The sequence below is a fragment of the Bemisia tabaci genome, chromosome 3, assembly GCF_918797505.1.
Source record: "Bemisia tabaci chromosome 3, PGI_BMITA_v3".
In the NCBI taxonomy this organism is placed as follows: Eukaryota; Metazoa; Arthropoda; class Insecta; order Hemiptera; family Aleyrodidae; genus Bemisia; species Bemisia tabaci.
Genome location: NC_092795.1, coordinates 47,857,073 through 47,876,843, shown reverse-complemented (window position 1 = coordinate 47,876,843; position 19,771 = coordinate 47,857,073). Strand labels below are relative to the sequence as shown.

The 19,771-nt window shown below is 40.3% G+C and overlaps 1 protein-coding gene across 2 annotated transcripts in view; it reads right to left on the bottom strand.

Moving 5' to 3' along the window:
- LOC109030553 (transmembrane protein 151B) overlaps nucleotides 1–19,771 on the bottom strand; it is a 158,674-nt gene that overhangs the window by 117,357 nt on the left and 21,546 nt on the right. For both annotated transcript variants that reach the window (XR_011899574.1, XM_019041560.2), the window contains exon 2: nucleotides 16,585–16,728. Coding sequence is in view for 1 of the 2 variants with exons in the window: in XM_019041560.2 (XP_018897105.2) it covers nucleotides 16,585–16,635 (51 nt within the window). In the remaining variant the exon portion in view is untranslated. The remainder of the gene's footprint in view (nucleotides 1–16,584; nucleotides 16,729–19,771) is intronic.

Genomic DNA, 19,771 nt, shown 5'->3' with positions numbered 1-19,771 from the left:
CGCAAAACCAGAACCTTGGAGAGACCAGTGAACATCCATGAGAAAGTGAGTGAGGAGCAAGGTACCTAGCATTGTACATCCGTCTGGTTTTCACAACTACCGTTCCTAGGGATTTAGGATTCAGATTCGCACATCAACCAGTAAGCTTTTCTCCCAATCATCTTGATATAGAGGCAGCTATGCAAGGCGCAGCCAGGTAGTCCAATGCTCAAGCCACTTAATCAACACAAATATTATCCTAACTTACAACAAAATGACTTGTTTCTTCTCTAACAATGGAACCGGAAAATGTTACTTTGAATGCGCGAGAAACTTCTTTGGTCGAGATGAAGAAACGTAAATGAAGAAATGAGTCCGGAACATCTCGACCAGGTACAGGCCGCTTTGTTTACATTAGGAGTCTGGAGTATCTCGCCGCAATTTCACTTGAAATCACCATGAACAGATCAACGGGGTAACTGATATTTGATTTTACGAAAGGGATAAATGTTAGACGCGGACGAAAGTTCTTTTGTCGAGGTGAAGAAACGCTAACGCTGAGAAATTGAGTCTGGAACATCTCGAGGAAGTCCGCTCTGGGTACGCTTTGTTTATGTCCGGACTATGTCGCCGTTCGTTTGTTTACATTAGGAGCGAGTTTGACACCGATGACAGACTTTGGTTTTTGATGAAAATTTGGTCTGGAATATCTGGGCCAAACGCAAAAACCTAGCAGAAACCATCGATTCGATAAATAAACAATTCCAACTACAGAATAAGGCTGAACGTGATTAAATAAGTAATACATTTTTTTTCGTGATTGCGGTGGCGGTTTCCATGAAAACTGGCAACCCCGCCTCTACGCGAATTCCGACGGAAATTAGGCAATGTTGTCAACATCATGTCACAAATGGTCAGTTTAGGTTAACAAATGTAGCTGGACGTGATTAAATGAGCACTACTTTAAATTGTGATCGCAGCGGTGGTTTTCATTGAAAACCGGCAACACCGTCTCTACTTGAATTCTTAAAAATTGTGTAAAAGTTTCAAAAAAGTGCAAAACATGAGCTGACTTTTCGAATTTTGCTTGGTCTAGGCGTTTTGCTTTAACACGGAGTCGCGAAACGTACCGAAACGAGCGTCAATATCGGGGGTCGGGCGTGTTGCCGAATTTTCAAATCACTATAACTCGTGTTCCCTAAGTCTCTCAGAAAAGTATAATATATCAATGGATGCGGAATCGAACGAACAATAATTTCGACAGGTTTTTATTCAATCCCCACCAACTGCAAACACTTTTTTAGGCGGTAACGTGATTTTAAATAATTACGAAAATTAAAAAAATGGCCGAAACGTGGCAACAGTGGAGTGAAATTAAAATTTCTTTTGCATAGGTCGATAGAACGTAATTTTTGGCGTTTTTTGGTATAAATACGAGCTCTGTAACTGCATTTTTGCGAAAGTTATGGATGTTTGAAGGTTGCGACTTTCGAAAATGGCAACGCTGTTTCCCTGGGGTTCCTGCAAAAACGGAGCTAGGGATAAGCCTCTCTCAACTAGTACTATCATCCTACAAAGTTTCGTACATTCCGGGCTGCGTACATTTTTCGCCTATATGAATAACCCTCTTTGAAAAAAACGTGTTTACAAACTACGCAGATTGCGCGCTAAGGAATGAATATCGAACTTTTTTGGTGTGTCCAACGTGATTTTCGAGCGAATTTACCCTCAGAAAGTGTATTCAGTTGGCTGTATTTCTTGCGTAATATAGACCCATTGAAATTGATATACGAAGCGATAGACAAAAAGACAGCAGAAAATGAAGCTATCTGAAACGGGCGCCTGCTATTGACGAAGGGAGAAACGATGGGCTAACTATAAGGTCCCTCGTACCGTAAGTTCGTGCATTACTTATCTCCTTTGTCCATTGCAACCATCCGCCTCCAAAAATAGGATCCCTTCATTTTCCCATTGTCTTGTTTTATCTATAGCTATGTCTTATCAATTTCAATAATCAGCCCGTAGGCCATTGTAGTTTTGCCTTTGTTTATTTAAAGATGCTTCATTTCCTTTCTATTATTCTCACTCTCTTCGTTTCGTTCCTCTCTTTTTCTTTTCATTGGCCCGAAGGAATTTGATCATGTAACCGTGTCCCCTTCTTTAAATCCATGTTCGTTCAATTCCAGGGCACTTCGACGGTGAAACTCCCAAATCACGTATTTCGTTTGCGCGGTGTTCAAAAATCTCCGCTCAATTTTATAATTTTAAGAACGAAAAGATCAGCATTTTTCCTTGAAGTTTTCACAGACTTTCCTTCGCACTTAGAGGAAAAATCACGGCAGTTTTTGAGAATACGCGATGAATCCTTTCTCATTCAAAAAATAGAAGCGTCGCCTTCCGGCCAAAATATCACTAGCGCCATGGGATGTTACAACATTTTCGCTGCCATTTTATTTATTTGCAGAGAAATTGTTGGTATAGGCTGTTTGCAGATTTCACTGAATTTTATCGGCAGCATAAAGAAAATTCAGTGAATTTTTGAACAGCTTCGTTGAGCAATTCGACGTATTCATAAGCTTCATAAGAAACAATGTAAAAGTGGCTATAGTTCCATTTGAGAAAATGGAAAAGCGGGAGTTTCAATTAAATGAAAAGGAAACTGAACGCTAACTCATGAGCCGTGGGTATGTGACAAGAGCCTTGTGCACAGGGCTCATGAGTTGAAGACCGGCTTCCCGATCGTCGTTTCTCTCGTCGTCGCCGCTGACGTCACTGGCGCTTTAAAATCCCCATTCATTTTGATGGCCCAACCACTAACGAGCACATCCCATCTTTCCACTTGCACATAGTTCCATTTAACATAAATACGTCCAATTTCTCTGTAAAAAAAAAAGAAAACGGTGGAGGAAATTTTGAAACGTCGCAATGCGCTTGCGATACCTCGGCCGGAAGGTGACGAAGGATGACGGGAAGTCCGCTAAACGAGATACGTGGTTCGGGAGTTTAATCGCCGATTTTCAACGTGCTCGAACTCGACTTCCAATCTCGCGGGTCATTAGGACCTAACGAAGGCTGTAGATTTGATAAGGCAACACGGTCGGAGGAACTTGATCACTGAAGGCTGCGGCTCACCTATAATCCATCCTCATTAAAAGCCGACCGTCGGCGCCGCGACGCAACATCCAGGGGCGCACAGTGGATCGAGTCAATTAGAGAAGTCGGACATGAAATTTTTGACTCAAACTGAGAATTTTGGTGTTTATTTCGCCACATTTTAAAGTATAAGGGGTGTGTCTTTAAGAAAATTTCACAAGGAAACCAACGGAACCACTTTTAAGACCTCAAAGTTTTGTACTCTACTCGGAGTTATAAGCGTTTGAAGTTATCAAATTTTGTCCGAACTCTCCCATGGACTCGATCCACTGTGGGGCGGGAGACGCGGAACCCTCCTCGCCCGTTCCCTTTGTCGCAGCCTCGGGTGATCGGAGGAGAGTCTCATTGTTGAACCCCACGCGTCGCGGTCGACTTCCCCGCTATGAAGTTGTCCGACGGGCAAATCGAGTCATCGAGACCTACCCGAGAACCAATTTGATAAAGATAAATAGTTGGATGACAATCTTAGACGGCTCCGGAATTTCGGGAGAGTTTACGCCCCCTCGCGTCTCGACTACCGCGACGCGAAGAAGAGCTCTCTCTATTGTAATCGGAGGCCTTTGCTCCCTGATAAGGTGTCTCCCTTTCTCTCTGTACTATTCAGAGTCTAATTGGGACACATTCCTGATAATTCCTGGAGCGTAACGACATTTCATCGTTGCGAAATGTCCGCTTGTTAGTTAGGAACTGTTAGATTGTCCTAACAGAAAATTTTACTGATTTCTCCCTGCAGGCTGATTGTTGAAATTGATAGATAAAGCTATGGACAAAGAATAAATAAGGAGTATGGGGCGATCCTATTGGTTGAAATAAGTGGTTTTCATAGACTGAGGGAGAAATGATGGACTTACTATAGGGTCTCTCATCCCTGGTAAAAATTGGCGATAGGAGCTGCGTTTCAAAATACCATAGGAGTTCTTACAGCCGACTGAAAAAGGCGATAGAAAATCATATAGCTGGCTGTAGAAAGTGGAAAAAATCATACGGCCGGGCTACACGAAGCGATAAAAAATCATACAGACGGGCTATAGTTCCTATCGCCGGGCTTTACACTTTATCGCCTGGCTGTTGCTTTTTCGCCATCGGCTATGAAAGGCTATAAGAAATTGTGTAGAAATTCGTGTGCTTTGTAAATCCTTAAGTTTGTACGAAATCACCTTAAAATTTACAAAACGCACATTATATTTTCCTTTCCTACATATTTTTTTTCATCAATTAAAATTACAATAATCCATACAGAGTGTGCAAACATTTCAAAGTCATGAGTTGAAAAACGCTGACTCCGCGAGATTAAATATTTGAGCCTAACACAACGCGGAGCGGCGACGCACTGGCGCCTACAAACCCTAACAGGGATACTTCACGCATTGCGCAATGCGTGAAGTATCCCTGTTGGGTTTGTAGGCGCCAATGCGCATGACGCGCTGGCAGTACACCGCTCCGCTCTGTGTTTGGCTCTAATATTTAAACTCGCGGAGTCAGCGTTTTTCAACTCATGATTTTGAAATGTTTGCACACTCTAAATTAATTATTCTTATTTAAATTGATGAAAAAAAAAATGTATGAAAGGAAAATATAATGAGGGTTTTGTAAATACCCGTAATAATTTGAAACATTTTCCCTTGAAATTTTCACACTTATCAGATTGATTTTTAAAGGAAATTTCCTAAAAAATACCAAGGTATATTTTCGAGACTATTCCGAGAAAATTGGTATTTATCCAAAAAAATTTTACAACATCTAAGTGCTCATACATCAAATACATTTTAATTCAATTTCCAGTAAAATTTTATAAAATTTCAAATAAAACTAATTATTCTAACTTGAACTGGATTAATTCGATCTGTTATGAGAGTTTTAATTGTAGTTTAGTGGTAAGAATCAAACTAAATGTTTCAGACGTTTGTGCCCAAGAATCATAAGAAGTTCAGGCAAAGCACGCCGAGCAAAGTATGGAGGAAAAATAATGTGTTCTCGCATGGATTCATGAAGAATTATTTTGAGATATGGAGCAATATTCTCGATTTCAAATAATATCTTCTGCAAACTTTAATACCTGGCTTTGTTGCTCAGCGGTATATCGATGATGAAATTGCAGAAATGCGTATCTCAGTTTGCGGCGTTGCAGACCTTCTATCATACTTCATTTTCGACATGGAAAACTACCGAACGCCATTTCTCAATAACTTCGGTGATTTTTATCCTCTGTGTGATGAATACTCTGTGAAAATTTTCAGGTTGGTGCGCCTCTCTTTGACAAATGAACTAGGAATGGAGAATTTGAAACGCCGCACAGTGGATCGAGTCAATCAGAGAGGTTGAACACAAAACTTTTGACTAAAACTACAAATTTCTATGTTTATATCGTCACATTTTAAATTGTTAGGGGTGGTTCTTTCAGAAAATTTCACGAGGAAACCAATGGTACCACTTTTTAGACCTCAAAATTTTGTAAAAACGGAGTTGTGAGCTTTTAAAGTATCCAAATTTTGTCCGACCTCTCCCATTGACTCGATCCATTATGCGCCGCAACAGAAATACGCATTTTTGCAGTTCCACCGTCGATATCGGCCAAAGCTAGGTTGACTTGGCAGCACGGGGAAAGTTATTGAATTTACGTGGACTTCACTCATAACCCGTGTTTGTCGGAGCATCGGACCAAACTGTCGGCGGCTTACCTTCGGGGGCATCGGGGGAGGGTGGACGGGGGAGCTTTTGTCGTGCTCCTGCGTGGCCGCCGGACCAGGTCTTTTGTCTCGGGGGCCGACTTGGCGTTGGGGGGCGGGGGTGGGGGAGGGCATTGTTTATGGCCGAGGGATGATTTCGGCCGGGTCGTTATTAGGATCCGCCCGATTGCTCCCTGAGTAGCCCGGGAAACCGCCCCGGCCCGACGAGCACGCTCCCCGAGAACCATCGTAGCCGGATAGCCCTCGTCCGCCGATAAATAAAGATCATCCCTCAGGACGAGCGTCCTTCACCTGCTGCCGTGTTAAAGAAGAACACCGTATGAGCATTCCTACGTTGCCAAATTTCATTTCATAAAGCACCAATTTCCTGGAAAAGTTGTGAGTATTCGTCATTGAATTTTTCAGAAACTTTGCTTTACAAATAAATCTAACGTGTACGAAAATTTTTAGGAAAATTGTGCATAATTGTTCTCAAAAGTATGTGTTTTATCAGAGGAAATTTGGCATCGTTCAAAGGTTTGATACGTTGTTTTTCATTTGAGTAAGCGGTGGAGGTGTATCCAGTATGGGGGTATTAGAGTTGAGACTCGGTTTTCTCCCGGTTCCAAAAATTTCATATCAACACGAGGAAGTGAAACAGGAAAAAAGGAACGAGGCAGATGAATACAAATCCAAACATAGGGGTATAGTGGACAAGCACAAACATATTCCTCCAAACGAAAAAAAGCTATACTCATATTGCGTTTTCATTTTCTATACTGTGAAATCTTCAGAAAACACCAAATAAGAAAGGTCTCTTTTGAATCTTTTCTGGGACTTTTACATTGTTTTTCCGATTCCAACCGACTTGACGGAGTGATATGCGCACTGAAGTGGTATTCTCCTTAAAACTAGATACCAACGCAGCAAATTTCTGTGAAGTATCTATTTAGAATATAGTAATACTTTCTCCGCATAACTTACCAAAAAAAAATCGTGGAAGTTTCAATGTTTATCTTAATTTTCCGAGCGAGCACCCCCCAACTTCGCACCCTCCGCTGCGCCGGCCGATAGGGTACAGTGCATCACATACCTACCTCGTGAATTTCCCGATTCGGAAAAGTGATTATTGTGACGTTTGAAAGTTGAATTTTCCTATCTATTGAAATGAGGGAAGAAAATGACTGTTGCGCTCCCATAGAGTGTCATAAAGTACAGCTGCAACTTCAGAGCACAATTTCTCTTCATCTTTATTCAAACAGTCAGACAAAAAGTGACCTCTCGCAACAAAGAATCCTCAGAGATTGACTTGTCAGCTTTACAATTTTACGAAACTTTAGGAAAATCTGAGCCACTTACTATGACCTTAGCCGTACATAGTAGAGGGGGGAGGTTGTTTCATGTGGTTAGCAGGTTTTAGGGGAATTTTTTTCAAGACGGTGGTATTTTCGGTAACGAGGTAATTTTTATTTAAAAGAGGAAAAGAGCATCGTGTGTGAAAATGGCAGCTTTTTGTACAGAGTGATGAGATGCTCTTGGATTAAGACTCGCTCATTCGTCTGTCGAACAGATTACATTTTACACCCATCCCAAACTCCTCGATTTCGTGATCTTTTAGACGCTTCCTCCTCTTGCAATTTGATACCCACATTGGAACCATTTCGACGACGAAGTGAACAACTTACTCCGAAGGCGAGATAGTTCGCTGCCAAATTTCTGACACCAATCCGTCCACACGAATTCAGTCCTCGGGAAAATCTCGCTAAACCCGCTACAAACCGGCAGCATATGAGTGAATTCGGTTTGCCGGACGAATTGATTTTGAATGTTTACTCGATCAGGTTCAGCTGTACCAGTGACAGAGCAAACTTAATATGCACCTTTCAGGCGGATGAAATTCCTTCTCACCCCCATTCCTCCCCTTTTCATTCCATTGCCTTCTTTTCTTTCGCCTTCCAGGCTGCGAATTTGACTGGCGGCGGGAATAAACGCCCCTTTTGCCCGATGGAGCGAGAAGCATTTCGATCTCCAACGTTATTGGAGGGAAAATCGAGCGTTTTAACCGCCAAATTCGGCAGTGAGGCCGGGTGACTCCACAAACGACAAATCCATCGCATAATGACAGCAGTTGCCGCTGTTCCGCGAATACTGTTCGGCCATCGACTGGTCGCATGTCTGTGGAAGCGGACACTAAGTGAAAGTATGGACGTATTTCTGCTGAACGAAACCAGAGACAGGTGGGAAAGAAGGGGTGTGCTCGTTCGGGTTGTGAAAAAAAGAAAAGAATTCGTGTTTCATTAAAAAAAAAAATTGGCGACGTATGAGCTTTCACACGCCAAATTCCGTAGCATGTGAGTATTGTATGCACCATTGCGGCAAGTGACTGACGTACATCAATATTGCCGTGCTAAGAAAAAACGCCGTATGAACATTTGCGAGTTTCCAAATTTCCCCTGATAAAACGTCTATTTTTGAGGAAAGTTATGCGTATTTTTCCTCGAAATTTTCAGACATTTTAGGTTGAATTGAGAATAAAATGGTCTGAAAAATTTAAAGAAGAAAATTTAAAATTTTCCCAGTGAAATGGTTTTTTGTGGAGTAAAATATGGCAACGCCTGAAGGCTCATGCGGCGTTCTTCCTTAGCATAGCAAGGCAGAATAAGTTTTTCGAACGGAGGTATCTCCAATATGATTGGACGTAGAAACTGCGAGTTTCGGCAGATCATATTGCTTACTAAGTATAATTTGTAAATTTCAACTCGATTTTAAGACTAGTGCATTATGACAAATTCTAACCACGCAGACTACTCAGTAATATGAAGGAGATGCTTGACCCTTATAGACCCTATTAGATGCCTAAGGGGGGGGGGGGGGGGGGAATTGATACGAGGCTGGCTAGAAGAACGTGGCTCGCGAGTTGTACAGGGCCGGTATAAAACACTGGCGGATCCAGGAAATTGGCAACATTGTTCTTCCACATTGAAACCTATGGAAATGTATCGATTGTTGGAGGGGCCAGGTGTTCCGACAAGAATCGATTATTTAACATAGGTTTAAAGGAGGTAATACGGTGTTGCCAAGTTGCTGAATCCTCCTCTGGTACAAAAGAACTTAATATGTAGGTCTACAAATACATCGTAAAAAAGAATCAGATATCAAATTGAAAAAACAATTCGAGCCATTTGTCATCGCAGCCAAAAAGAGACTTATTTCGACCTCTTTCCTAAACTTTTCTCCCAAATCCAGGCGACACCTCAGTGGCAGCATTGAGCGAAGCTTTGCGAATTCACGCCTCGCGCCATAGCGCCTTCAATTTTGCAGACGCAACACGGACATCCATCAAGCACGAATAGTTGTATCTCCGCGCCGTCATCAACGCGCGTCCTTTCACTTGTCCTATTTCCATGTTACGTTGGTTCCGTTTGTCTTATTTGTAGTGGCACTTCAAGGGCTGAGTAAGCAATACATGCAAAGATAAGAAAGATGTAATCGGGCCATGTTTTCTCAATTGTTTCCCAAATTAGAGCGACACCTCATTGGCAGCATAAAGTGCGGAGCACTGCGAGTTACGCCTCACGCCATCGCGCCTTCAATTATGCTTCTGCAACGTGGACATCGCATGAAGCTCGTGTAGTTAAAATTCTGTGCTGTCATCAATCCGTGTTTCGGTGTCTCTTGTTTTTGAAATTTGATCAAAGTGAACGTAAAGTTTGCACAAAATATGCGTCCAATAATAGATGATCGTTTTGAAAAAAAAGGAGGAATATAAAGAGTAAGAAAAATGCGCCGTTAGTCAAAACTGTTGCATTGATGAGATTTATTCGTCAAAAATATGCGAAAACTTTGTGTATCTTCAACGCCATATGCGTTTGACAAAATAACATATTCGACTGTTTACACCTCATTCAAACGTGAGAACCAATAAGATTCTTTCAATCCCAATAAATATTAATTTGGTGGTTACAATTTTTGCCAAAGTCGAAAGCCCTCTTATAAGCACATTGCAGGGGACTCTTTCTGAAGATTGTGGCGATCGAACACTGATTTCCGAATCATATTCGTTGACGCACACCAACAAAAAAAATTGTATTAATTTAGTATCTCAGTGCATTTTTTAGCACACACGCGGAAAAGTTTAATGCAATCGAATGCAACAATTGGCTTGTGTTCCTCACGATTTGTGCGCGGGATTAGAGAGTGGAACACCGCTTGCCAGACCGCAAGGTAAAACACGGAATTTAATATCGAACTAGGATAGGTCAAAGCTTTGTATTCAGCGCCCAATCATACTGGAGGACATGGCGGTGGCTTGTCATTGACTCGCCGCATGAAATAGTGAATAAACGAGTGCAATGACCAGACACCACCCCCCTCTCCAGCGGCCTTCGCCTGTTGGGTCGAGTTTATAATGCTAATCCCTCGCGTACAAAAAATGATACGTTTTCAACAACCTACATTGATGATCAACTAGGAAAACATGTTTGTCGATTGCCGTGTTTCCTAATTTCTTCTCATGATTCATTTACTGGGCCGTGGGATTATCAGTAAAAAATACTTTCCACTGAAAATCGGACCCCTCCCCTTCGTCACGCTCTAGAAACGCTCTGGAACTAGACGCTCTGGAACTGGAACGCTCTTTCTCTAAACTGTTATTTTTTTTAAAAAAAACCTAACCTAACCTGACCAAACCAAACCAAACCTAACCTAACCAAACCTAACCTAACCTAACCTAACCAAACCAAACCTAACCTAACCAAACCAAACCTAACCTAACCAAACCAAACCTAACCTAACCTAACCAAACCTAACCTAACCAAGCCTAACCTAACCTAAACTTACCTAACCTCGCACCTCATATTTTCAAAAATGAAAGCTTTCGAAGTTTCCAGTTTTCGTCCGACTTCTCCTATTGACTGGGTCCAGTGTGCGACGAATCGTACAAATCACGAGGGAAAGTCTGGCAATTTTTCGCTCGACTCGGAGGCTTCTACGGGGCAATTGAAACAACATCAAAACTGGCATGCATTTTACATGAGTCATACTACGCCGTGGTCGCTCCCTTTTCTCTCCTTTGGAGCCGTAAAACACAAGTCATTCTCTACGGAACCAGCCCTGCCTTGAGCGGCACGACGCACAGGGGATCTAGTCGATAGGAGAGGTCGGACAAAATTTGGAAACTTTAAACGCTTATAACTCCGTTTATACAAAACCAGTGTTCGAAACTCACCTTTGAGTTTTAGGAGCCATGTGGCGCATCAAGCTCGATTTTTAGGGGCCATTGAAGATATTTTAGGGGCCAGATTGACTTCTTGCCTACATATCACGACGCATTTAGTGAAAAATTAGACGCAAGATGTTTTAGTCACAGAACTAGTAACTGTAACTTGGGGAAAATTTTGAAAATTCACAAAAAAGAAAAATTAGGAATTTTTTTTTTGGGGGGGGGGGGTGATGGCAATTTTTAGGGGTCACGTTGACGCAGAGCCATCATTTTTTAGGCGCCATGACCGCTTTCTTAGGCGTATTTGGCGCGTTGGCGCCTGTGAGTTTCGGACGCTGTAAAACTATGATGTTCTATAAGTGGTTTTATTTGTGTTCTCGTAAAATTTTCTTCCAGAAACACCCCCTGAAATTTAAAATGTAACGATTTACACATCTAAATTTGCAGTTTCAGTCAAAAATTTCATGTCCGACCTCTCTAATTGACTCGATCCACTGTGCGACGCGACGTTAAGATAAGACCGGAATACAGTTGTTTCCTCGACTACTGTATTCCTATGGGAGGCTCGTTCGGTCTACAGTCTAATGAAGGGAAGTCAAATCGAGTGACAGAAATAGCGTCAGAAAAATGATGATATCGCTGAAATTTACATGAATTCATTCAAAGTTTCTAATGAAGGGATCCTCATGCCGCAGAGGATTGCTATGATTTTTCATGGGGGACAATGAAAAATATCAAAGCAAAAATGTTATGGTTTTAGTAGATGCTGACGCAAGTTTATGAAACCTTAAACCGTCAAAATTAGAGGTTTTCCTCTATTTATGTTTCATACTTCGCTTTTATAGACTATACGACCACAGAAGTTAAGCCACTGAATGAAATAAATGTATCGCAGTACTACTTTACTTGTATGTTGAGAGCGTGGACGATGGACATTTGACGATCGTTTTTAATTCTCTCAATATACAAAAAATTGTAGATGTTACATTTACATTGTAAATGATGACAAGGAATGAGTTATTATTTCTTACACATGGCTTCCCTAATGAAAGAAGCTGTCTTGTAGATGACCGTAATTACACCAAGACTCCTAGAGGTTTAAGGACTGTTGTTTTATTAAGGTTCTACACCTCGAAATGAACCTTTACGACATTGATGTAAGCATTATTTAAAGACTGAGGGTTTATTTTGATTTGTAAAAAGAAAGACATCCTCTTCTCTTCAGAGTGAAAGTCGCGTGAGTTTTATTATGCTCATCCCGCAACATGGCTTTGCGGCACTGTCGCTCTTCGATTCAATAAATATTAATCGCTCATCTCGACTGCCGGTCAAAGACAGCATGGTCGCAAAATAGTTTCAATAAATCATTGCTTTCTTCGTGCGAGCCCATAAGAAAATTGCACACTTTTCAATATGCCAACATTAAATAAATGTGTTGTCGATTTAAAAGCTAAAATTAATTTTATTCTATGTGTAGTGAGGGAGATTTTGAACACTATCGTATTTGACAACGGTAAAAACTCCTTGATTTAGGAGAGTAGGCAAAACCACTGCACCGGAGTTCGAATAGTTGCTTGTTCGCAGTTTGAGAGACAACATCACATCATTAAAGCGAGATTCGACTGAGGTAACCTGCACCCTCTGGCGTACCCCAAGATTCAAGCTGTTGCTCTTCTTTTGATGAAAAGATAAATGAAATCGCATTGAAGTGAGGAATGATTTTTGCCCAATTTTTCGGAACGATCAAAATAAAAGAAATAAACACGCAACTGCTTCCATATGAAAAAATAAAAAAGTGTAACGAATATTTTTAAAAGCTACGACGAATTTGCTTTTCTACGGCCATTAAAACCCTCTCAGTGTCCATCCTTAAGTCTCATAATTATTTTCAGGTCATGCGCAGTAAGCTTCTTTGTAAAGATAACTATATGTAGATAATAGGGTAACATGTGCGGAGGAAAACATTCGGTTCGTATGATACATCAAAGGTTTTGGCTCAGGTAATCGAGATAATCAGTCGTGTAAACCAGTCTTTGGTCAAGGTAAAATTCTTGTTTAAGGCATACCAAGGTCAAGACTCTTATTATTTCAGCATACATTGCAGTTTGATTTCTGTGATTGCCCTATTTTTTTCTTCGTCACAGGAGGTTCCGACTGGATGCTGCTGAATGGGCGTGTGCATGTCACTCAAAAAGTCAAAACGAATGATGAGAATGAATGAGTGAGCAGGGTTTAAGGATGAAGGGGAGGAGTTAGGGTTCCTTTATAGCAACCCGACTCAAATAGAAAGGCAGAATGCGGAAGTAATTGAATTTAGCCTCAACGACTGAATGTCAAATTAAGCGAGGATGAAAGCCCTTTTTTCGAACACCAGCGTCGCACTCGCAGAGTCGTTCATTGAGGTACCAACTTTCAACTTCTGATCCAGCCCCCCATCGAAACGAAGCAGCTATATGTGTCAACTCGCTATCGGTATCAGCTCGCGCATTTAATGTCTTTTTTATCCCTACACTTTAATTTTGTTATCCTCTTTTCATTTTTATCCCTCCTATTCTTTCACATTTTTCTTTTTATTGAACGCAATGGGTACTCGGTACTAGCATTAATTTGAATAGTACAGTATGAAGTGCAAAAAAAACTTCCGATCCTGTGATTTTTTTTATGAGATATAAAAACTATCGATTTCACAACATACTGTACTCCTTTTTGGCCCTAAAATCAACCAGAGTTATCATTAATTCATCGTTACTTTTTTCTTTATTGAAATTTTTAGCTAGAGCGAAGAGCGCCTGAGTATTTCCGCACGTAGACAGCATTTTGCGTTCAAGGGACAGAGGTTTTCGTAATGTAAAAATTGAACCATAAACTGAAAGTCTGTCGAGTCTATAATACATGGTCAAATTCTGCGATTATTTCTTTGTAAAATAGTGGTTTCCTCAGACCGCCACATTTCATGAAGTTCAATATTCCGAAAAAAACAGACTCGCAACAAATTACCTAGTCAAACAATTTTGTATGGAATCACCCGTTTCACAGCTGAAGTTCTTAGCATCGAAGTATACCTTGCAATTCAGCATATTGAGCTGTCCGAAAATTCCTCGCTCTGTCTAGAAAATTGATCTAAAATGGGCCGCATTGGTTCACTCGATCAATATGCGATATATAACTCGATCCTTCGAGTAAAAAAGAATACCAGTGATACCATTCTACACAAATTGATCAATTTTATAGCTAAAATTTTACGCGCCAGCTACTTTGCAACTCAGTAAATTGAGCAATTAGGCGAAATTTGGCAGCATTTTTAAAATCAAGCTGAAATGGATCGAATGGAGTTTTAAAGTATGGTCGTGCATTATCAAGCGAGGTCCAGAATAGGAGTGAATATTTTTTTGCTTTTATTGAATTTTCAATCTCTTGCGCAGTGCAATTTTACCAGAATTCGGCACTTATCGTAAATTAATTAGTCATTTAGGGTCTGAGAGGCAACATGTATGCTCCCACGAGAACCTTCGAGATGCCACTCAGCTGCGGTTACGGACACACTGGGGGAGTTTTGGAAAACTTACGAACTGAAACATGCGTATCGAAAAAGCGGAAGAGGGCTCATTAAGTATTTAGCGGAGCGTTTCAAAATCTCAATGAATCTGGAGCCGCGTAAATAAATAATCGTGTTTACTGAACATTTTCGTATCGCTTTAGATATCCTATGCGTCAAACTGCCACAGAGGGGGAAAGCATCCTTGCCGAATCGTGTTCTGGATTACATCAAAATCTGATCAAGAATATTTCCCAACGCATTGAAAACTTTGAATTTGACAACATGATGTGTATTTCTGCGTAGTTTTGCTATAATTATATTCTTAAGCAAACAATGTACAGTAATGCAACAGTAATGGCAAGGCGGCTACGTGGTGAGCTCTGAGACCACCCGAACATTTTCCGGAGCAATAAGCATTGTTGCTTGGACTAAAAATTCATCGTACATCTAAAATTTAAAAAAAAAATGGTTCGATTCAAGCACTAATACTTATTCTGAAACTTGCAGCGAAAGAAAATGTCCTAGTGAATCTAGCAGATGATATGGTTTTATGAAGAAGACAGTTACTTGTAAGAAGAAATTTGCTTGATTCAAGCGATTATAGGCTGGCTCAAGACATCTTCTTCAGGGCACATTCAGGTTACTTCTTTCTTGTGGAAAAAAGATAACCTTGAGCCCTCGCACTCTCTTTCTAATCACCTCTTCCTATGGGATCAAAAAAGTTTGTGATCCATCGCAAAAAAGGAGTAATAACTGCATGAGGCAGAGCGAATTGTGTTTTAATCAACGAAATTCAAGTCCAATTGGACTGCATTTTGCAATTTGGACCTATAAAGTCTAGCTCATCTGAAAAAACACTTATGTGCATAGAGAAACTAATGGCACATACATTGTTTTTAAACCGGACCGGAATTTATAGGTCCAAATTGCAAAATGCAGTCCAATTTAAAGGCCGGGGGAAAATAATTGCATGGTTGCATTCAAAAGATTAAATTGGAATTAAAATAAGAGGAACCTCTCAATAACCCGGATGAGTTTATTTTTTCTCCCGAAAAGGGACTCGGAAGCCACGATCCAAATCGCCTTCAAATCGGTGCGTAGGCAAAACCATCGCACTAGAGTTTGAATTGTTATCTTCACGTAATTTACATACGCGACGTCGCGACGTCGCATTGGCAAGCGTGCACGATTTAATGGTCGGATCCCGATCAAATTTCTATCTACGTCTTAACTTTTCCCGACAAAAAATTCTCTGAATGAAACTAGTTTTGAATCGCAATTTTTAATAGCATGAAATCTTATTAAATTTTACAATATATTTAATTGAGACGATTTACAGAGTTTCGCATTTGAAAAAAATATTTAAAGAGCTAGATTAAATGAGTCATGATTACACTTAAATGAGCCACATAACTTACCCTTAACTCTTCCTGAAAGTTTTTTTTCCTCTTGGAAGAAGTGAAGCCAATTTCATCACAATGAAGCTTCGTATAACTATCGTTGAGGAAAGCAGATTGATTTAACTGAGTCCATCGATATTTTCACATTCTACCTCATCAATTAATTTTTCCTTCCACTCTCGGAAGTTTTCGCCATTTTTCGCCACGTCTTCCTCATTGCGTAAGGTACTGAGCATTTAACTAGGAACAATATGACGTTATAATTAAACTGATTTCTCTCCAGTTTATTGACCTAACAAAAGTCTCAAGAATGCGATGCTGTTATGAGCGCGGCTATAAAAATACAGATAATTTCTTGCAAGACAAGTAGTGAACTCAAAATAGAGCCGGATTATTCAGGTTTCCGGTGTATTGTAGCACCCTGGGCTCCCTGGGCGATTTTTTTCAAAGTCCGGATCCTCAGAGGTCCTTGGAGTCTATGAGACTGATTTAAAGAGGCCCTAAGCCTGGAATTTTGGGTGACATCAGGCCCTTGAATTTTGGGATTCGGGGCCTCAATTACCCAGCACCCCGGGCCCCCGAGCGCAAATGCGACCCTGAATTAAGATGAAAGAGAGTGCAACTTACGATATCTGAGTTGTCGGCCTGCTGATTCTGGAGCTGGGAGGATGACGTCATCTTGGTGGAGGCATAGCAGTGAGGTTCCGGTCGCCTCCCCCAATCATTCCATTGACGTCAGCTCACATCCCAATAATCAGAGTAAAACGACCCCTGTAACAGAATCCCTACTTCATTATACTCCATTTATACGGTTATTCAAATGCCCATTATTCTTGAACTACAAATCTACGTTGAAACTCCCGAAGCATGTACCTCGGTTTGCGACGTTGCAGACTTCCTGTCATAAGTACATACTTCATTTTTTAAACGTAGACCTAATCAACGTCAACCTTTAAAAACTTCGGAAATTTTTTTCCTCCAAGCGAAGCTAAACTCTGATAAATTTTCAAGGAATGATATTTCGACATTGTAAGTCAGTAACCACGTATCTCGGTCTGTGACATTGCAGACTTCCTGTCATACTTTATTTTTTAATGGAAAACAATTCGTAAAAACTGCCATGATTTTTCTTCTCTGTACGAAGAAAATTCTGCGACAACTTCAAGAAATGGCGTCGATTTGTTCTCTTTTAAATAAATTAAATGCTGCGCCGGAAACGAGATACGTATAGTTGCGGACTGACACCGTCAATTTATCTGTCCTCCTTTAAAAAAGTAAAATAGGAGCAGAGGTTTTTAATTAGGAGTTTCACCGTTAAAATAGTAGAGCTGCTTGACATATTCATGCTTAAAGGAACTATGTTGCATGCAAATTCTATGCACATAGTTCCTTTTAGCATAAATACGTCCGTATATAAAACAGCTCCACGAATCAGGTCATCTTTCTGATTCCTGAATCTAGATACCTGTCGACTTCAAATCAGCGGGCTGATTATTGAAATTTCACTGATCCTATATCGAATGACCCTCATCGACAAAGCCCATATCTTGCGATGTTGTGTCAATCAATTTTCAGTAATCAGTGTACAAGGTTCGTACGCAACTGCGGAGCAACTGAGCTCCCGTAGAATCTTAGAAATTAAATATTCAATTTCAGTTCGCTGTGAAGTTTCGTGAGAAAAACACAGGTGCCGCCAGTTCTTCTTAAAATCCTCTTTCAAGCTCACATGATGCGCCCCAAATTTAAGGCTCTAGTGATTGCTTGCCGTAACATTCTGGGAGAATCCTTCTATTTAATACCGTTCTCCTCGCGCGCATGGGTTGTCATTTTGCAAGAAAAGTTCGATTTTAAGAAGATGAACCTTTACCGTCAACAACACATACCACACGCATCTTCTCGACACAGATAAATCTATGGTGAACGGAGAAAACCGTTCTTATGCTCTGCGGTTCCTGCAGGTTTCATAGAAAAAGGAGGTGGTGCACTGATATGAACGTTATTTTTCGAAATTTTCTCAAAACATTCTGTGTACGGTGAAAAAAATCGGTAAAAATTCTAAGAAGTAAAGCTTTTTGTTTTTTTTTTCTTTTAATTGTGACAAAAATCTGCTCGTCGCAAATCGAGGTACAAATTTTTCTGTATTCACCATCTAAATGTACGTGCACAAGATGAGTGAACAATCTGCTGAAGCAATACCGCAATATCCTGGAATACATTTTAGACGAACAATATTTGCGTCGTATTATTTTTTAGACGCATAATTTTTAAAATTTATCGAGATTCAATGCATCTGCCTGATCTTAGTAGTTATTTACCCCTCATTGTTGCATTTAAACTCATCAAAGTTCATTTTGTAAAACTAATTCTAAGTTTTCGATTTTCTGACTATAATTTCTCCACAGAACAGCGTAGATCCAGCAATGTTCTTCCATCCTATTATTTACAGTATTCGGACTATATTTTTTTCCCTATATCTTGCGTATAGTTCTTCCTCTAACACTTTTATCACTCAGAGCCTATTATTTACTGTTCATCAAAATGGTGTTTACGCAGGGCTCCTCGTATTCCGCGCAATACACATTGATTTTAACTATTACTCATTAAAATCTTAATTTCTTTTCGGAGGAAGGACAAAATATTCTCTCGTAACTGTCCTCGTAAAGAGAGAGATAGAGTACTACGAAACAAACTAGAGACAAAGTAAAAGAAAAAGTATATAGAAAGAGACGAAAAACAAACGAAAAAAACAGAAAAGGAGAAAGAGCAACATTGTTAGAAGGGCGGCCTTTAAACGCATGAAATAAAAGGGAATCGAGGCGAAACTCCTCGCCGCACGCGGGGTGGAGAAACGGTGAGGGCACCGCATAGCCCATGTAAATTTCGCTTTGATCAAAGATAATTGGAGCGCCTTGGGCTTTTAAGGATACTGCCCGCGTTGCATCTCGCTCCAGCAGTTTTTCCGCGTCCTATGCTACCGTGCTGGGAAAGGACGCCGTATAAACATCCAAACGTTGCCAAATTTCCTCTAGCAAAATATTCATTTTACGAATTAGTTATAATTTTTTTCTTGGAAATTTTCAGATCAATTTAATTAAGCCCTGAATTCTATGTAACTAACCGAAGGAAATAATGCAGTATAATTTGCAAGAAAATTGTAATATTTATTTGGGGGATTTGGCAGCGTCCAGATGTTCATAGAACGTTTTATCTTATCACGACAGTATACGGCTGAAATTACTGCTCGGTGCTGCTGCCTCCCGTATGGCGTTTTTCCGCTGCTGTAACCTTTTCTATCGTTTAAAGGCGACATTTCAACGCACAAAGAGGGTTGTTTGCTCGGCCTATTTTGTCCTTCGATACAGATACTGGGGCTCCCATAATAATAATGCAACCTCTGAAACGGAGCTTCATATTTCCCTTTCAAAACGTTTTTGATCAGAGACAATATAATTTAAAGACGTCGGCCGCACCGATATATTGCCTACTTCGTAAAAGTTATAATCAGAGGTCAACAGCCCCATGATGACTATGGAACATGAAATCGAGCGAAAGGTTTCAGAAACTTAACTTATTTTGCAAAAACTCACCTAGGAAAATTCTTGCCCTTATTTATCAGACATCATTATATCAACTGTATTCTTAGCAAGTTGCAAAAAAAAAAAAAAAAACAAAAACAACAACAACAACAACTCGTCGGTGAAACTAACACCACGTTTGCGGTGATTAAAAATTTCCGCTCGCATTTTATTTTTTTGAAGGAAAACAAATCAGTATCATTTCTTGAAATTTTCGCGGTGTTTTATTTGCACAGAGA